Here is a 16,629-nt window from a genome sequence, read left to right as displayed (position 1 = left end):
TATGTTGTACGTGCATTGTGTATGCCTACACTCACTCTTTTTCCTCGCATGCCTCGTTCACCTTTGTCGCCTTTGAGCCCGTCAAAACCAGGTGGACCTTGCACACCTTGATCACCCTAAAATACGGAAAAAGTTGACTACGCTGAAACTCATTATTTTATAAAGGGTAGCTTAATGCAATGCCTAGCGTATTGAAAGTGAATAAGATGGATGCATCATATTCGGTCACATCGATTTTTTTCAAATTTGGCAAAGACACTTCATGGTCGAGAAATATCGGGAAAGGTATTAGTTGAACGAAACATAATGTCGTCACGCGAATTAAAACTGATTAAAAGCTTCGTTGTTTGTCAAATTAGATTGCTTTACATTTTCTAGGAGCCGCGAACCTGCATAAAAATGCACAGACTAAAAAATGTCGACTGAGGGGTAAAACGGTTATTACACTAATACCGGCATGCTGTATTACAATATCTCAATGGTAATGAACCCTATTATTTACAGAAAATATTGGATTTTCTTTTGAACACGACACCGTTTTATTTACCGTTAGGCATGTATGTCATACCAATTTCAAAAAAAAAACAAAAAAACACAGTGGTCTTATACATGAAAATATACGAATAAACTGAATTATTATAATAACTATCATTATTATTGTACAATCGCAATTGAGCAGGTGTTTGATTTAAGAACGCACAAGCCTTAAGGAATAAGGCAATACTAATTATAACGAATCGCATTGGAATTTTCAGCCCATTATGTATAAAATATAAATATACCTTCCGCCCCGGGGGACCAGCAGGACCCGGCGGTCCCGGCGGTCCGGCGGGACCTTCGATAAATCCTGTCGGAAAAGTGTTCCCGTCTAGCGTTGTCGTCAGTCCTCTATCACCCTTATCACCTTTGTCTCCCTGAAAAGCATAATTATTTTAAATGCTGCTATTATTGATAGTCCATAAATGCCACTTCATATTTTGGGTGTGTACCTGAAATGGTTTAGATACGTGCTATTGATACAACGTCAGCTATCACTCTTGCATTTGTATTATTAAGCTTCGTAGTCACATAAATCGATTTATTATCCTAGTTACCTAGTTACCTAGGTTACCTAGTTTTGATAACTTTACGTTTGTGAAGCGATTAAATGCTACAACAACGTCACACAAGTAAACAACAACATCAAAAAAGGTTTTTTATAGTTGTCCCTTTTTCGATTACCCTCAGTACTACTATCTAGCCTTGCTTGAAGGACCTGTTAGAGTAAAAGCCTTAAAATGAGCCATATGGAGAGACCTAACAAAGCAAATAGTTACCATGTCCATTGCTTTTTTTATTGCTTAAATCTTTATCAAGGTAGTGATATGGGCCTATCTACGTATCGTTCCGGTTAGCAGACAAATTTATTATAACCACATCAGAGCAGAAACAATGCAGTTAGACCACTGCACGGTACCCCGTTAGGTTCAGCAATTTCAGGTTCGCTATAAAACCATTGTCGGGTTCCTTAACATCCGGCATTTTTTTTATGAATGCAAACGGGGAAGTCGAGGTGTTTCACTTTTAATGTCGTAAACAAGTCAAACTAGACCGATAAAACTCTGAGGTATTTTTACGATGATCGGACGAAACGATCGGTAAAAAGAGATGATTCAAAAATTGTTCAGATTCGCGCGTACTAGATGACCTGTGTGCCACTACTGTTGCTACTACTTCATAAAACAGGACTGGGCACTCTAAAAATGAATAGGATGTATTAAGCATAAGATGCTATCATCCTCGTTTTCCTAAAAACCTTAAACTATTTTGTGATATCGGTGATATTTTCAGGGATCTTGCAGCAAAGGTTACAAGGATTTCAGTCTTCACTTTTAAACTAATGTTATAATTTTCCCTTGCTACGAGAGTTCCGGAAGTCAGAAACCGCTTATTAGAATTTGTTAAACTTCATGTCATCAATTCACACCTCAAATACTTTAGTTTATGTTTTCCTCCTGTAATACCTTTACAATGGCTAGAACGAAGCGAATCCAGAACGGGCTGGGTCTATTGTACACAAGTGCGCAAGGAGAGATTATAGACTGGCCTGCTTAGCAGGTTTTCGACGACTTCATTCGTTCGTCTTTGGTGCTTCAGAAGAAGATGGCAAATAACATATAAGCCATAGACCATCATTACTACTTTCGCCTTGAGGCCTTCTCGTCTATAATGGTAGGCATACTTTTCAATATACTTCAGTTCTAAATTTGTGTATTTTTCTTTGGGAACGAGCAGCAACCCTGCTAAGTCGCATCATAAGAGCTAAAAGAGCTTTGTGGTTTTATTTATAGGGAAAGTGGCGGAACTTTCAGTGGCATTCCGCGTTTACTCTATTATGTCAAAAGACTGACATTTACAGTTAGCCTGGATAAACATATTCCCACAATGACTAGTCTTTGTATAAAAAAATACCAACAATGCCAGTAGTTGAAAAGACTTATAAAATATTTCACGTCTACACAAACCAGGGAAATAAATTATTTAGTTACCCAATTTAGGTCAATGCCAGAGCTTGTTGCTTCATTTTAGAAAGCATTACTAGGTATACCAAGACATTTGTTAAATATTCTGATTTGTTTGTATACAAGAGTCCTTTTGACCGTACATTTTTGACAATCGCTTTTTAAATATGTGTTGTACAGCAATACATGCTTCCATAATTTTTTTTTGAGCATGTCTCTCGTATGAACGTCATTATCACACACACAAAAAGTACATTCGTTATTGAAAAACTACTTATGAAGCCACATGTATAGCTAAAGATGTTAGCCCTAAAAGCAAATATATAATTATGCCTTTGGCTTCGAAACCTTGGCGGAGGTTTTCGATGAGTCTCTGCAAGATCTCCCACAAAGAATATGACGTCACGATGCTTCACGACAGTGCTTAAAATAGGTTTTCCCAAAGGTTTGCCCTCTGTATCGAGCGCAGAAACATACCTGCTGGAGGACAGTACATAGCAACCAGTAACTTGCACTCACCAAGGTAATAAACTGTATCTTAACATATGCTTGTAGTCGGATACAATTTAAGATTGGAAAACAGCTTCATCTAACTTTTACGTGCGTTCATGAATACACTTGGGCGCTGCGTATACAACTATATGTATAGTGCACCCGTAGATTTCATATACATTTATTGCAACGTATTCTTGGCTTCGACAATAGAAAAAGGCAAAACAGACACATTGTTAGGTAACCAGATAGAGATTGTTGGCCACATCTATGTCATACTTCTTACGAAAATATTTTAAGAAAGAAAGAGAATTCTATATAAGGAGTAACTGATAATAACTGATAACAACTTCGTAGTTGATATATTTAATCAGGGCATGGTAGTACTTGGTTAGCTCTAGACCTAGAAGGGTAGGTCAGGAACTCCCATCTTGTAAATTTAATTTCGCAGTTCGGAGATTAACTGAGGATATTCAAGGTATTCCAGATATAGTGTGAAAAGTATTCTTTTGTAAGATTAAAAAGTGTGTTGCCCAAGAAATTGCAGTATGACATAATATGAAAAAATAGTGAACAAACAGAAGACTTTGGTGGAAAGCCAATATATTTTGAATCAGATGACAAACAAATGCCGCACAAGCATTTGGACGAAATCTCTTAACAAACAGGTTTTAATTAATTCTTCAAATCTGTTCAAATCTGAAACGGATCACAAAGTCTAGCAGAACTGTTGTTAAACAATTTTATCTACCGTTATCCTTATTACAATATTATATAATGTTATGAGTATAAACATTTACCAATCGAATCTACTATTTCCATTATTATTATATATATTAACGGGTATCTCTGTCAACCAAATATGTTGTCTGGGAAAGAGACAAGGGCGCAAAAAGATTTTCCGTCACAGGTCCTTACACCGTATGTTAGCTAGAGCAGGAAAAAGGCACAACAATCTCTACACAGTACCCGCGTATTGTATAGCTACATGCGAGTTTCGATACCACTGTTTAGCTAGCAGAACACAGAGTAGCTGTTATAAGCGTTAAACATCATTATAATAACAGACTTGAGCTAACATAAACACATAGATAGTAATATATTTATACTGCAGAGTTTCAAGCTTTCTTCTAAAACTATTTTCTAATTGATCTAGCAATATTAATGGCGATAGTATCAATTTATTTATAAGCTCACCCTTCTAATACTGAATATATTTAAAAAAATCCGATCATAGCTAATCATGAATGTATTGATTTTCATTTTTACTCACTTTGGGTCCAGGCAGTCCCGTGTCTCCAAGAGGGCCCTGAAAATTAACTCAAGTGAATGTGATATCTAGATGTATTTGTGAAATCGCTACCATTAATTTTAATGGTGGAGATTTACAACGTTTGATTAAAATACTCATTGAGTGAATATTTGAGCGTAAATGCATAGATCTAGTAGGTTGGTCCAGAAAGAAGCGAAAACAAACGCACGGGGCCTTTTATATATATATATATATATATATATGTTACAGGGCATATATGAATCTGTGTATTTTCGAGCTACCAAATTTTCCAATATAATTATTATTGTATTATTATTATTAATTCAAGATGGCTAATATTTAAAAAGCGTTAGCAGGGTATCTTTGTACTTGAAAATTCTTTTATATATGTGCATTTCGCACTGACTAATCTATACTCTTACTCTCAAGATTAGTGAAGACCTTTGTAGACATTTATCAAATATATGTTTACCGAACACCGCGCATGATCGTTTAATCTTCTAGCACGTATTAAATGACTTTTAAAAAAAAGAGAAAAAGATTAAATTTACGAAAAGGCACCAAAACGCAAACCTTTCGTTTTTTAAAAAAGACAAGAATCAGATATAGCGTAACCCGAGTTGTTTTGTACTCACGCCACTGATCGCCTTCATTTTCTCAATTTCATCTACTTAGGATTTCATCTACGTAGGAGTATGATCCCTATATATAAATTAGCCATTTGTGCGGTTTTACACCCAGCTCTAAACAGTAAAATCAATGACAAAGCGAGGAAAACAATTACCGCGGAACCACGATAAGTGGCACAGTTTATATGCGGATTTAGGAAGCTATGAAAAATGAGGAAGATTTTTGTGAGAAAAGATTTTTAGAGAAATACAGAATAAAAAAGGCACGACTTGCAGGATTAATAAGGAAAGAGAGCAGAATGTACAAAGCTAGACTGTCCAGTTTGATGGAAAAGCAGGGGCTACAACTCCGTCAATGACACTTAACACTTGGTTCTCCTTCATAGCCATGTCTTAATGGTATTTGGTTCGTATTTAAAACTATTATTTGGATATTCTTTGAAAGAATAGAACATACCAAAAATTAATCCCCGTTCTTCTGACTAAAGTTGTAGAACTCGAAACAATTTGAATTGCAGTTTCTTCTAGCCTACACAATGACCGACGGAAAAGAGGTGCTTAACAAACGCAATCATTATAACCAGGCTTGCGATTATGGGTTTTGTTATTTCATGCGCGGCTCGCAAGGGCGTCATGATCCAGGTGACGGCTGAATTTATAAACTTTATAAGGCTTACTACTATTATGTATAATGCTAGAACGATGTGTCGTGCGGATAAATAAAAATTGGTACCGCTAATAGTGCGTCGTCACCACAATTGGTATCACATTGGGTTTATAAGTGCAACCTCGCTGCCGGCTTCACAACTCTTGCAAAAAGTGCAGGGGTCAAATGAAAGCGACCATTTATAGCGGAAACCGGACCATATGCAAAGTCAGCCAGTGTGAGCTGAGGGTCGTGCATTTGTCCACTATGATGGGTAGCGTTATTCGCAGGCTAAACATATCTAGAATTCTGTGACTAAATCAGTTCCCGAAAAAATAGAAAGAGGCTAAGTTGGCATCCATACCAAAGCTAATTGGACGACTGGGATCAACCCTTACCGTGATGTAAGTAACCAGCAAAATAGAAAACAAAGGGTTGCTTCTAGAAAACTACTTCGGATTTTAGAAAAAATGGTCGACTTACTTCACTAGTAATGAGTATTGGGTTTCGACTAAAGGAAATGAAAGAAGACGCCAAAAACCAAGAATCTCTGTTTGGCCGTTCTTCTGGGCGTTACAAATGTCTTTAACTCAATTAGTGATTATGTACATATCGGAAAGAAAGAGGATATCTTCATACGTCCAACGTATTATCGTTAGCTATTTAAGTGACCGAAAAGCAGAGCATCGCACTAAGTATGAAATTTTAAAGACTTAACTGTTCAAGACGTGTAGCTGGTGGTTCCAAAATAACATTCTGTTACGTTCAGTACTAGGACAGCTCTATGCAGTCACGTTAGTACGTCCTGTAGCTGATGGTTATGTTTTAATAGTTTCTCACTGTATGCGGAAATATTGCCAAACAGAAGAGTCACTGGGTTCACTACTGTCCATCATTCTCTTAGATGCTAGGGGCGTGTTGCAAAGGAACTATGCAAATACAATTGTTTATAAATAGTTCTGCGGGCGCAATAAATTATATTTTTTTGATAATTTTTCTTTTCAAAACGCATTGGAAACACTTGTATGCAAGATTGCAGTTAAGCTGTCCAGTGCGTTGTTTATTTTAGATAGTAAGTGTGTCTTTTTAACTTTCTTGTTTTGTTTTGGTAACGTACCCAGAATTGGTATTTGCGTTTTAGTTTTGAAAAAAAAACAGTAAAGTTGTACCAAGAGCTTTTCAGTGGGCCGCCAATTTAATGCTTTATGTATACGTAGATAAAGTGGAATGATGCATCTCCATCCAAACTCCATCAGCGGACGAAATTAACGGTAAAACTTGGCCTTCGAAATGGTTGCCTATCAATGTTGTGCCTGCTTTTAAGCTTCATTCAAACCAGCCTAGATTTTTATTTAACACTACTATAAGGTAATAGAGTTGTACCAGGGGCTTGAACGCAGCCTAATGATGCTTTACAATTGCATCTGGCAAACTTCCCCTTCAACTTCCTGGCTCTCAGCAAGTATATATTATCTATTATATCATCTCTTCCTTGGTTATGTACCCTCAATATCTACTGCATTCAAATTGAAGTTTGTTTCTAATTTTCTGTTCTTCGAGATCAAGTTACGAATATAACGTAGGGATAAAGGATTTAACGTGACTCTGGAAAATGCATTATAGCTTTGCTGACCGCAGATTCTACTTCCAGAATGCTGTTTTTGTTGGTATCATTGATTATTGAGGACGACAAAACCAAAATCGGGAAGGGTGGTTTTTCAGCAATGGTCATACCCTTTGTTAAAATTACAAAAAACGATTCTGAATGGTTTTCTACTCAAGGTGTTTTTTTTTGTGTTTTGAGATTCGAGCACGGAAATGGGATGAGAAGAGTTTTCTCTAAGAGCTGCCTGAAAAAAATTTTTCTGCAGTTTGTATAGAGGATGTTGGTTATTTGCCGGTTTGGCATAAATAGTTCCCACAGATATTACATGTTTGTATAAGTCAATTATATAATATAAAACGAACGGTGTTTTTGTCATAAAGGGAGTAATATCATACATTTGAAATGACTCTATCCATATACACAGGAAGCTAGGTTCCAAGCCAAAGAATGATTCACAATATCGGTAGCCCGTGCCTCGAACGACTGAATCGAAAACTTCTTGTAGATTTTGAACTTAAGTAGGTAATTGCGTATGCAGTAGACTGTGCAGTTCGTTTATGAACGTGTATATTAGAATTATCGAAATTAATTATAGAAGATAAATATATAAGTATTGCAATATATCGTGCAGATCTACGGTTGTTTATTGGAACCGAAAGTAACTATTCTTTAGTGTTAGGGAGGCCCAATATTTTGCAAATATAGCCCTAAGTAATGTGTTAAAATGTGTAAAATAGAATACTCGCCTGCCACGCGGGGAATATTAGGTATATATATTAATATAATATATTAGGTATGGTAGCATAAACTCGCGTAACCTTTAAAATTATATAATAACTTTAAACGGATATAATTAAAGACTCCGTAAAACAACGCCTGGTGTAAGCTTCCTAATAAACTGTGAATTAGGCTAACACAACTAGTTAGGTAAAATAAAGTACTCAGTATACTTACTCGGTCTCCAGATGGTCCAGGTGGTCCTGGCTCTCCTGGCGGTCCCTAGGAATAGAAAAAATTATGGGAAGTCAGGACTCATTGGGCAAGCATTCTGTTTTGTGGGATCTTAAAACCTGCCTCAGATAGGTCGTACGTACCACAATGTATATTAATCAAGGTTTAATAACTGGAAAAAACATATAGTTGCATCTCTTTTTCCAATTTACGTACAGTAGGTCCAGGTGGTCCGGTGCCTCCGTCGAATCCAGGTAGTCCTGGAGGTCCCGGTGGACCGGGCGGTCCTGGCGGCCCAGTTTCTCCTTGTGAACCCTGCAATAATAACGATAAGTATCGATTGGAAGCAATGAGCTCTAAATTATCCACTAATCTCGAAGTAACACGCCCTCGCGAGGGAATCGATAACTCTAGCCTTGTTAACTTCTTAAATTTTCGCCTTAAAAATATTGTACAGTCCCTTTTTGCACTACATATTTTTTCGGAAAAAAATTATCATTAATATTTTTTCCCAAAAAAATAAATTTTTTAGTCGGTGTGACTTCTCAGTACAACACCTGTTTTGCTACTGCTTGTCAATATAAATCGGCATTATGAATATAAATATGCTATTTACAGATTTAATTCGAAAAGTTAAACGCTGGACTGCTTGATTGGAGTACCTGTGGAGTTGCAAGAACAATTAAATCTGTACATACACTCATCATAGCATACATTCATTAAATTTGTGTACGCTCTTTTGAAAAAAAACTGATTGTTCATCTACTGGAAAATTGTAACTTATTCGATAAACCAGTACTCCTAAATGATTCTGTGACGAAGCACTGAGCAACTTTTGAATTCTACACGTAAGGTTTTTGAATAATCGTTTCCATACTATGTGTGATGGGATCCAAGGTATTAATGTAGAGAAATCTCATCTCTCATAAAAATTGAAGCTCTTCAGTTACTGAAGATAGGTGCTCTATGTGTTTTTTAAAGCGTTTATCCTGTCCTCTACACTCACGTCGATACATTTATACGCCACATTGTTGATGCCCAACATGATCAAAATGATTTATGTCATTCGAAGATGTTTGTAAAAATTTTACTCGGATAACATTTTTATGCAAAATATATAAATATTTTCTCGCTATGATTTGGGAACATGAAGAGTCAGTATTCGCTAGCATAACTATTGTAGACGCTTCTTACCGTTTGCTTATGGTAGTGCGATATCGTGTTTCCCTACTACCTGAAGAGACACAGAAATACTCTAGGGACGAACCCCGACACATTGTGAACTTTCAGTGAAGGTTTGATGAATAGGAAAGGTGATGAACATGACAAATTCTTTTTCTGCTTGGTCCCCCCCAAGTTACTATTATTGAGCCCCTTACAGTGAAGCAATGCTGAAACAGCAGTTGAGATCTGTCGTAGAAGGGATAACCTGGAATCAGTTATCGCAAAAAGTCTACAAAACATGACCTGGTCTTGAACTGAAGCTTGGTAATTTCCACATTGTCGACTGACTGAAATTGAGTTGTGTTTGAGGCAGTAATAACCTCCTGTCATGAAAGAGCGAAATTTTCGCATGGCGAGAAATCTAATAATACTGACCAGAATCGGGCGCTCGGGATCTGTTTCTTATGTCATCCACACATTATATTTAAAAACTATATAGGTTGCAATTATGGCAAGAGACTCGAAAGCTTGGCTTTGAAATTTTTAATTAGTCGTTGACCCGATTACAACAGCCGGTCGGCGACAACAGCCGGTGGGCAAATGACTTAAAATTCTGAACATAAACGGAAGACCATGCTGGATGACTTTTAGACAGGATTGTAATTGTAAACCTATCAAGAAAGGCGCAACGTGTAAGGCTTTTAAAGGTTTAGGACCGGATGTGAACAACCTGAAAACAAAAAAATTCCAACCCGTATGAAGACGTCTCTTAGACAGCGTACACAATGTAACAATACTTGCTGGGGGTGCTATAGTTCTTCGGAACAAGGTAAACGTCTGAACTGTAGGTGTTGGCACACCTCTTTTTTTTTTTTAACTTATTACCCTGCACAATTTAGTACAGGGTACGTGTGCCCCTGAACCAATATCTCAAAAACAATACAAGGGTTTCTCTTGATTTTACTCAGCTTATATCATATATTCTGACGATTTGCCTAATTTGGTGTATGTATTACCTTGATCATGATGATATCTTGGGGAGTGATGGAACCAACACCTGGTGGAAGTGCATTGCTAGAGCTACTCAGGGCGTTTCCTTGTCCGCCCGTGAAACTAAACCCTGCTCCATCGCCTTTTTCTCCTTTTTGGCCTGCCTCCCCTTTAGGACCGTCCATACCAATTGCACCCTAAAATAATATTTCGCAGTAAATATAGCAATATATTAGTAAATAATAAAAAGAAAAGAATAAGGGTATAATATAAAGTTCACCGGTTATTATTTAAATGTTTACCATACAGTTTGTCATTTGAATATGTATGAAGTTTAAAATACTTACCTAATTAAAATCAAATGTATAATTGAAGCAAAGAAGTTAACATTAAATTTTGCTAACTGTATCTTTTCATTCCACCAGTTACAAGTATTCTTGAAAACCTAGATTCTTCAAAAATAAATCCACATCAATAGAGTTGGTTAAGGGTCAATGAAATAAACACAAAGAAACAAAAATAAAATCTTATCTAATTTTATTTCTCGGCGATTGAGGAAATTGATAATTTTTATTATTTTTAATATTAAATCTTTTAAACTAACTCAATCCTCTTGTTTGACTATGTTCTGAAGTTATTGAGGATTTTTCTAATATACCTAGGAGGCGACAAAGCAACCATATTAGCAGTACTTGTAGTCATTACCATTCTTAGTCAATTTTATTTTAATAATTCGTTGTCACCATTTGTCAAAGCTGAGATTCGAACTAGCGGTTGCCGGAATACACGTTTATGTTTATCATAGCAATGAATTTAATAAGATGCGTCTTAATCATGTTCGCCACTGTCATCATTATTATCATTACTATTAATCATTATTATTCATCATCAGATCATTATTATTAATGCTGGGGTGTCAAGATTGGGTTGCATGGACGTTATTTCATTATTACCATATTATTATTATCCCGTTGCGTTGAAAATAAGCGGCATTAGCCTTGCCACTGTGTAGTGGCCTATCGGGTTGGTATCCATATTAGACAGAATACCTCTAAGAAGTCCTTTAATATTTTTAGCAGATTGTTTACTAATACGCCTTGTGCTTTCCACTGTAATTGAAATAAGCGAATATCTAGCATTGATATCACCGCATATTCGAATCTGTTTTATATTCCTGGGTCGGGCGAACTATTTGAAGTGGAGGTACCCCGATAAACGTAAGAGCAAATAAATGTGCATGAAAAATTCAAGTCCAATGCTTGCGTACTCACACCATCCGCTTTCTTCCGCCATTATGCCTTGGACACCTTAGCTCAAGCGTCAAAAACAATTCTACACTGCCAATAATCGCATGTAGCTTTTCAGATGTGGCCACATTCGGGGACAACCCAGCGGAAACCGCTAGCGGTCACCGCAGTTTGTGTAATATCATCCAGAATTCAATGAGAGAAGCATGCAGAATAGACTTTAATATGGCATCGAGTTGAGGATTACCCTAAACGTGTTGTCATCAAGTCTTTAAAAAAAAAACTGCTCTTTTGTAGGTGGATTTCCGCTGAAAGATGTTTCTTTATTTAAATAACTTTAAATAACTTTATATTTCCAAGAACCAAGAATATGGTGTCCTGTGTTTTCCTCTGCAAAATGTGAATATATCTGTGACATTAATCTGTTTCACCGTCACAGTTTCATTTTGTTCCGCTAGTGCGGAGACGGATTCATCGTGGACCAAAGATTTGATCAGTTGGCCAAATACTGCAAGAGTACTGACGCCACGTAAATATGAACTAAGGGGAACCTTGTAATTCTACCGTTGCCCTTACCTTCAAGCCGCTTGTTCTGTAGACCAGCTTGTCTGTTTCCACTTAATATCAATGAAATCGACGTTGACTACTTCGTTCGAATGCTCCCTATCATTTAATTATCAGCTAGACGATCCGTTGAGTACTCTCTAGACGATACCAAAAACTGGAATCGATCAAGTAAACCCCGTTAAAGGGCGGTGCGGGTTCGGATGTCCTGTCTAGGCGCTTACAGATACTAGAGAAGAGACAGCTGATAGACTCCCCGCGGTGACTTACTGGATAACATAGGTCTAGGTTTTAACTCGCGCATTGATACACTTCGTTTCGGGGCCAACCGATTGAGTGCCTAATGGCGATACCAGACTTAAAACTCCAGCACGCAGACTTCGTCGATTCCTCCAGAGAGATAACGCTCTCGCGCGAAGAGATAGTGGCATACGACTTTATGCGGGTTTTTTCTAAGGAAACCCTTACATACAGGGACCTACACAAATGTCCTAAGTAAGCAGCATATCTTTCAGGATGGGCCGTGTCTAACACGATACGGGATGCTAAGGAAGACATGCACACGGCCTTTTGGAATATGGGATGTCTTAGCTAAGCACAATTGTCACCAGTACCAGTCTGGTGGTAAAAGTGTGGAGAAAACGGATTTCCGAATCGGATGGTCACTATCACCTGTGATATTGAACGTGCATATTTCTCTGTGACGATTTTGCTAATATCGGCATACGTCTTTATTAAATAAAAATATTTTAGGGCACGTGAATTCTTGTGGCACTTCAACATTATCTCAAGGTCGACTGCTGCCTTAATCCATGATTTACTGCTTCTACGGCGGTTCGTGAATTAAGCAATTGTTCAGCAATTAAGCAATATTGCCTTGCGGCTGTATTATTTACGGATAACCTGTCATTTGAATATTATTACGGACTACAAAAGATACGGATATATTTCATCAACTCGATCGAGAAGCCTTAATATACTTGATTTTTGTGCTTATCAGAATACATTAGTTGACGCCCAAACTCAGCTACCACCAAGCCACATCACCCTTCAATATAATTTGAACGTTTGCTCCCTAAGCCACTTTTAGCAAGTCTTGATTAGATTGTGTGAAAACAGACGTTTACTATATTGGAGCTGAGTCTGCTATAATGGGCGCATGCCTCTTTTTTTGCAATTACGACTCTGCAGATACTCATATAACTTGTTTGTCGATTAGCAAACTTCCCTTGTTTTATTTTATTCACACCTAAGCGATAAAACATTTGATTCAGAATACTGCAGTTTCTTTTTCAGTCCAAGTTTGTTGACAGTAGTAATGCTTTTAATTTTGCGATGGTATTTGTAAGTCGAATGTATTTAGCCCAGACATAGTACGAGTACGATGCCTCGACAGGCGACAATGGCATTGAGTGGCGTCCCTTTCGCGTTCGAAAATATTTTCCACAGGCTTCACTATAGAGATATGTTTGAAGGTTTTTGATAAATGATCAGCCACTTAACCCTCTGCAGCATATAGAAATGGTGCAATGCTTACTTGACAACCCGATGAAGCTAGTAGCAGTAAAATGTTACTAGAAGTGGTATGAATTAGGACACATACTATAGGAGCGGACAACACACGCTATATTTAACCTAATCCTAATTATTCTATTAGAAGATATGTGATCATGTATCTCACACATACGAGGTACACATGATGCTTGAATGTAACCATAATATGGCTCCCTGTCAAAGAAAATAATTAGTTCTTCCACAACGTGTTCAAGATGAACCTGTAAAGCGAATAGTATGTATATTGATAGATGAATATAATCTTCAAAGGAAAAATGGGTCGAGACCTCAGGAATAGCTTACAACAAGACTTATCTCTGGCTATGCCTGGCGCTAGCCTCGTCGGTCTCGCGAAGCCAAATTCTATTATTGCTGCTAAATCCTTTTCGAATACAGGCGGTTGGTATTGAATACTTGTTATCAGTTGTGTGTGTGTGTGTAAACCCAACCATTTGATTTTCCTATGCTTCTCTTCCACAATCATCAGATTATGGTGCTAAAGCACGAAATGACACGAAAATTTTTTCGGTACGCCCGCCAAACTCTAGAAAATCGTTCGGTCATTTCAATTATTTATTAAAAAAAAGCAACACCTTGGATATGTCTTTGTTCATAAATGAACATCATTTTTGATGTCTTGATAGAGTTCTAGTAATAACGTAAAATATAACTATTTTTAAAAATAGTCAGAGTTTCGCCAAATTTGCTTTTATTTCTATAAGCCGAAACGCAGTCGCACCGTATTCTATGTTTCTGAGATCTAAATCAAGAAATACATGCGAAGTGATTAAGAAAAAATTGTTTTGTAGAACGGCGTGCTCACTGTTACGCTTCCTGTTTGGACAAGCTACAATTTGGATCACCCGAAATTCGATCCTGTATAGCTGAACAGCACTTTGTTATAAGAATCAAAATCTATAACGTAGCCAGATTAGGAAAAGGTGCTTACGAAGCAACGTTTACAATGCGAAATATTATTTATGAAAATGTTCTTACGAGATGGGGTACCCTTTTGCTGAAAGAACACATATTCATGTAAGCTTATTTACTGCCTTCAGTACCACAGGTTGAGGTTAAGTAACTCAGGAGCTGATGAGTATCATTCTAGGGTAACAGCCAATTAGTCTTGGAAACGTAGGCTCTGTAGCAGATGGTTTCAGTATTTGTCATGGGAAGCAAGTATTTATCATAAGAAGCAAGGAGAACTCGTGAATCATCCACTATTTTTTTCAAACAGACAATAACTCCAATAACAATGTAATAATAATAATAAATGCTCGTTTGTTACAGCTATCTACAAAATCTGTTCACATTAACTATGTTATTCGGATAAATACATGCTGTCTATTTGACTATCAATCTATTCATAGCGCTCGAATGACTTCGCCTGGTTTCGTCACATAACACAATTCATAAAGCGTATGGTCCTGTTTTTGACCTCTATAATCTGACTACGTTGTGCAATTCTTGCCGGCATTTCTTGATCCGTCTATTTATAAACTGCCTGACTCGCTTTTTTTCTCTGCATGACCTGGCCATACGACATTGGTGTACATATACACTTGCATCTAATGTCGCCCAAGATTAAAAAAATATTTTGCGCTTTCTCAGAAGTTTACCATTTTGGGTCTAGTCCGTGATTTAGCGAATGTGATCTATAAGACTTTAAGCTAGCTTGCCTGAGAGTTTTTATATCATAAATAAAATATTCGAAGCTATTCCTTAGTATATTTTGCCTAAGTGTTAACAATTAATGAAAATTGGCTTGATACTTTGTCCAGCTACCGTTATTAACTTGATGTCTCATTTTGCAAATTAATGTTGAGCATTGTAAAAATTTTACTTTCGATACCATCTGCATATTTGTGTGATTGATATTGAGCTACCATGGCTTTTTTGAAAAACGTTAGCAATTCAGTAAGTGTTGCTGTAATTCGTCCTTAAAATGTAAAAAGCTTTGGCTGAAATTCACATAATCGTCCTGTTCTTGTGTACTGGATCTGCAAAAAACTAGCCTTGTTTGATGGATATGAAAATTTTACAGCTCCCCATCACCCTTTTTATATAGACCATCCACGCAATGAATAGCTGTTGGTATTAATAACGAAACATAAGAAACCATTTCATTCACAAACAGAATGATAAATTTGCTGGACAACCAATCTACAGTTTACCTCCCGCATATTAATGGCTCCGTTATGTAAAACGGATTGTGGCTCAGAAATTCTAATTACCTGTGTAATTAGAATTTCACGACTACAACCATTGTTTACGTTGCGACGCATCAAGCTGCTCTGCGGAATCATAATGATTTTCAAGAAAATAGCAGTTAAGACACATATGCACGGTTTGCTCGTTTCCTTGTAGCACCTGATAAGGGTTTCTTTTTCTTAATTCCATAAGCCTCATTGCGTTAAAAATTAAAATTGCACAGTCTACCGTCTGTGCTCGATGCCCAAGAGGACTGGTCAAAGGTGGGTTGCTAAGTTTACAGTCGGCAGCTTGGACTTCGAGGACGCACTTTATTCGAGTCAGCTATGTCAATATACAGAGGACCGTCTAAAGATGCCATTGAAAGAAGATAACTAACAAACGACTGGTAAGATATCCGTAATGGCGAAATATAGTCATGTGACTATTGTAAACTGTTTTTAATTGCCGGGGTTGGATTAAATTCTGGAGCCTGGGTGCTCCATAAGTTGTGTAATAGCAGTAGGAAGCAACAAGGAGTATCTTAGAAACTTGTTAGAGAACTTCTTTACCACCAGATCTAAACATTTCTAACAAGGCGGACTAAACAAATTTATTGAAATATGAGTAAAGGTCGTAGAAGGTAATTGAATCAACACATTTATTGTCAAAATTTCGATAAAACACTGTTTAATCTCGATAGTGCGTTATAGCAATATAGTTGAAATATTTTTAAATGTGTGTTTAGCACTATATATATATATATATATATATATATATATATATATATATATATATATATATATATATATATAGTGCTAA

The 16,629-nt window shown here is 36.9% G+C and overlaps 2 protein-coding genes across 21 annotated transcripts in view; one reads left to right on the top strand and one right to left on the bottom strand.

Moving 5' to 3' along the window:
* Positions 1-16,629, top strand: part of LOC111246511 (uncharacterized) — a 31,359-nt gene that overhangs the window by 6,066 nt on the left and 8,664 nt on the right. For 3 of the 13 annotated variants that reach the window (XM_086989327.1, XM_086989289.1, XM_086989246.1), the window contains exons 3-4: positions 1,831-1,846; positions 2,019-2,211. The exons of 5 other annotated variants lie outside the window; for them this stretch is intronic. In XM_086989327.1, coding sequence (XP_086845453.1) covers positions 1,831-1,846; positions 2,019-2,153 — 151 coding nt within the window. In that variant the 3' untranslated portion in view covers positions 2,154-2,211. Of the gene's footprint in view, positions 1-1,830; positions 1,847-2,018; positions 2,212-16,020; positions 16,217-16,629 lie in introns of those variants that run through there. 5 more of the 13 variants (XM_086989124.1, XM_086989097.1, XM_086989209.1 and 2 more) reach the window with 4 other exon arrangements.
* The window catches only part of LOC111248264 (uncharacterized), a 51,617-nt gene that overhangs the window by 34,078 nt on the left and 910 nt on the right, over positions 1-16,629 (bottom strand). For all 8 annotated transcript variants that reach the window (XR_015327493.1, XM_086988432.1, XM_086988476.1 and 5 more), the window contains exons 2-7: positions 10,279-10,449; positions 8,315-8,413; positions 8,102-8,146; positions 4,267-4,302; positions 783-914; positions 36-116 (exon numbers count right to left, since the gene is read on the bottom strand). Coding sequence is in view for 7 of the 8 variants with exons in the window: in XM_086988432.1 (XP_086844558.1) it covers positions 36-116; positions 783-914; positions 4,267-4,302; positions 8,102-8,146; positions 8,315-8,413; positions 10,279-10,449 (564 nt within the window). In the remaining variant the exon portion in view is untranslated. The remainder of the gene's footprint in view (positions 1-35; positions 117-782; positions 915-4,266; positions 4,303-8,101; positions 8,147-8,314; positions 8,414-10,278; positions 10,450-16,629) is intronic.

This window comes from Varroa destructor, unplaced genomic scaffold (genome assembly GCF_002443255.2).
Source record: "Varroa destructor unplaced genomic scaffold, Vdes_3.0 BEIS01000001.1, whole genome shotgun sequence".
Lineage (NCBI taxonomy): Eukaryota > Metazoa > Arthropoda > Arachnida > Mesostigmata > Varroidae > Varroa > Varroa destructor.
Note: the sequence above shows the minus strand (reverse complement) of the source record. Positions and strands in the feature narration are given on the sequence as shown.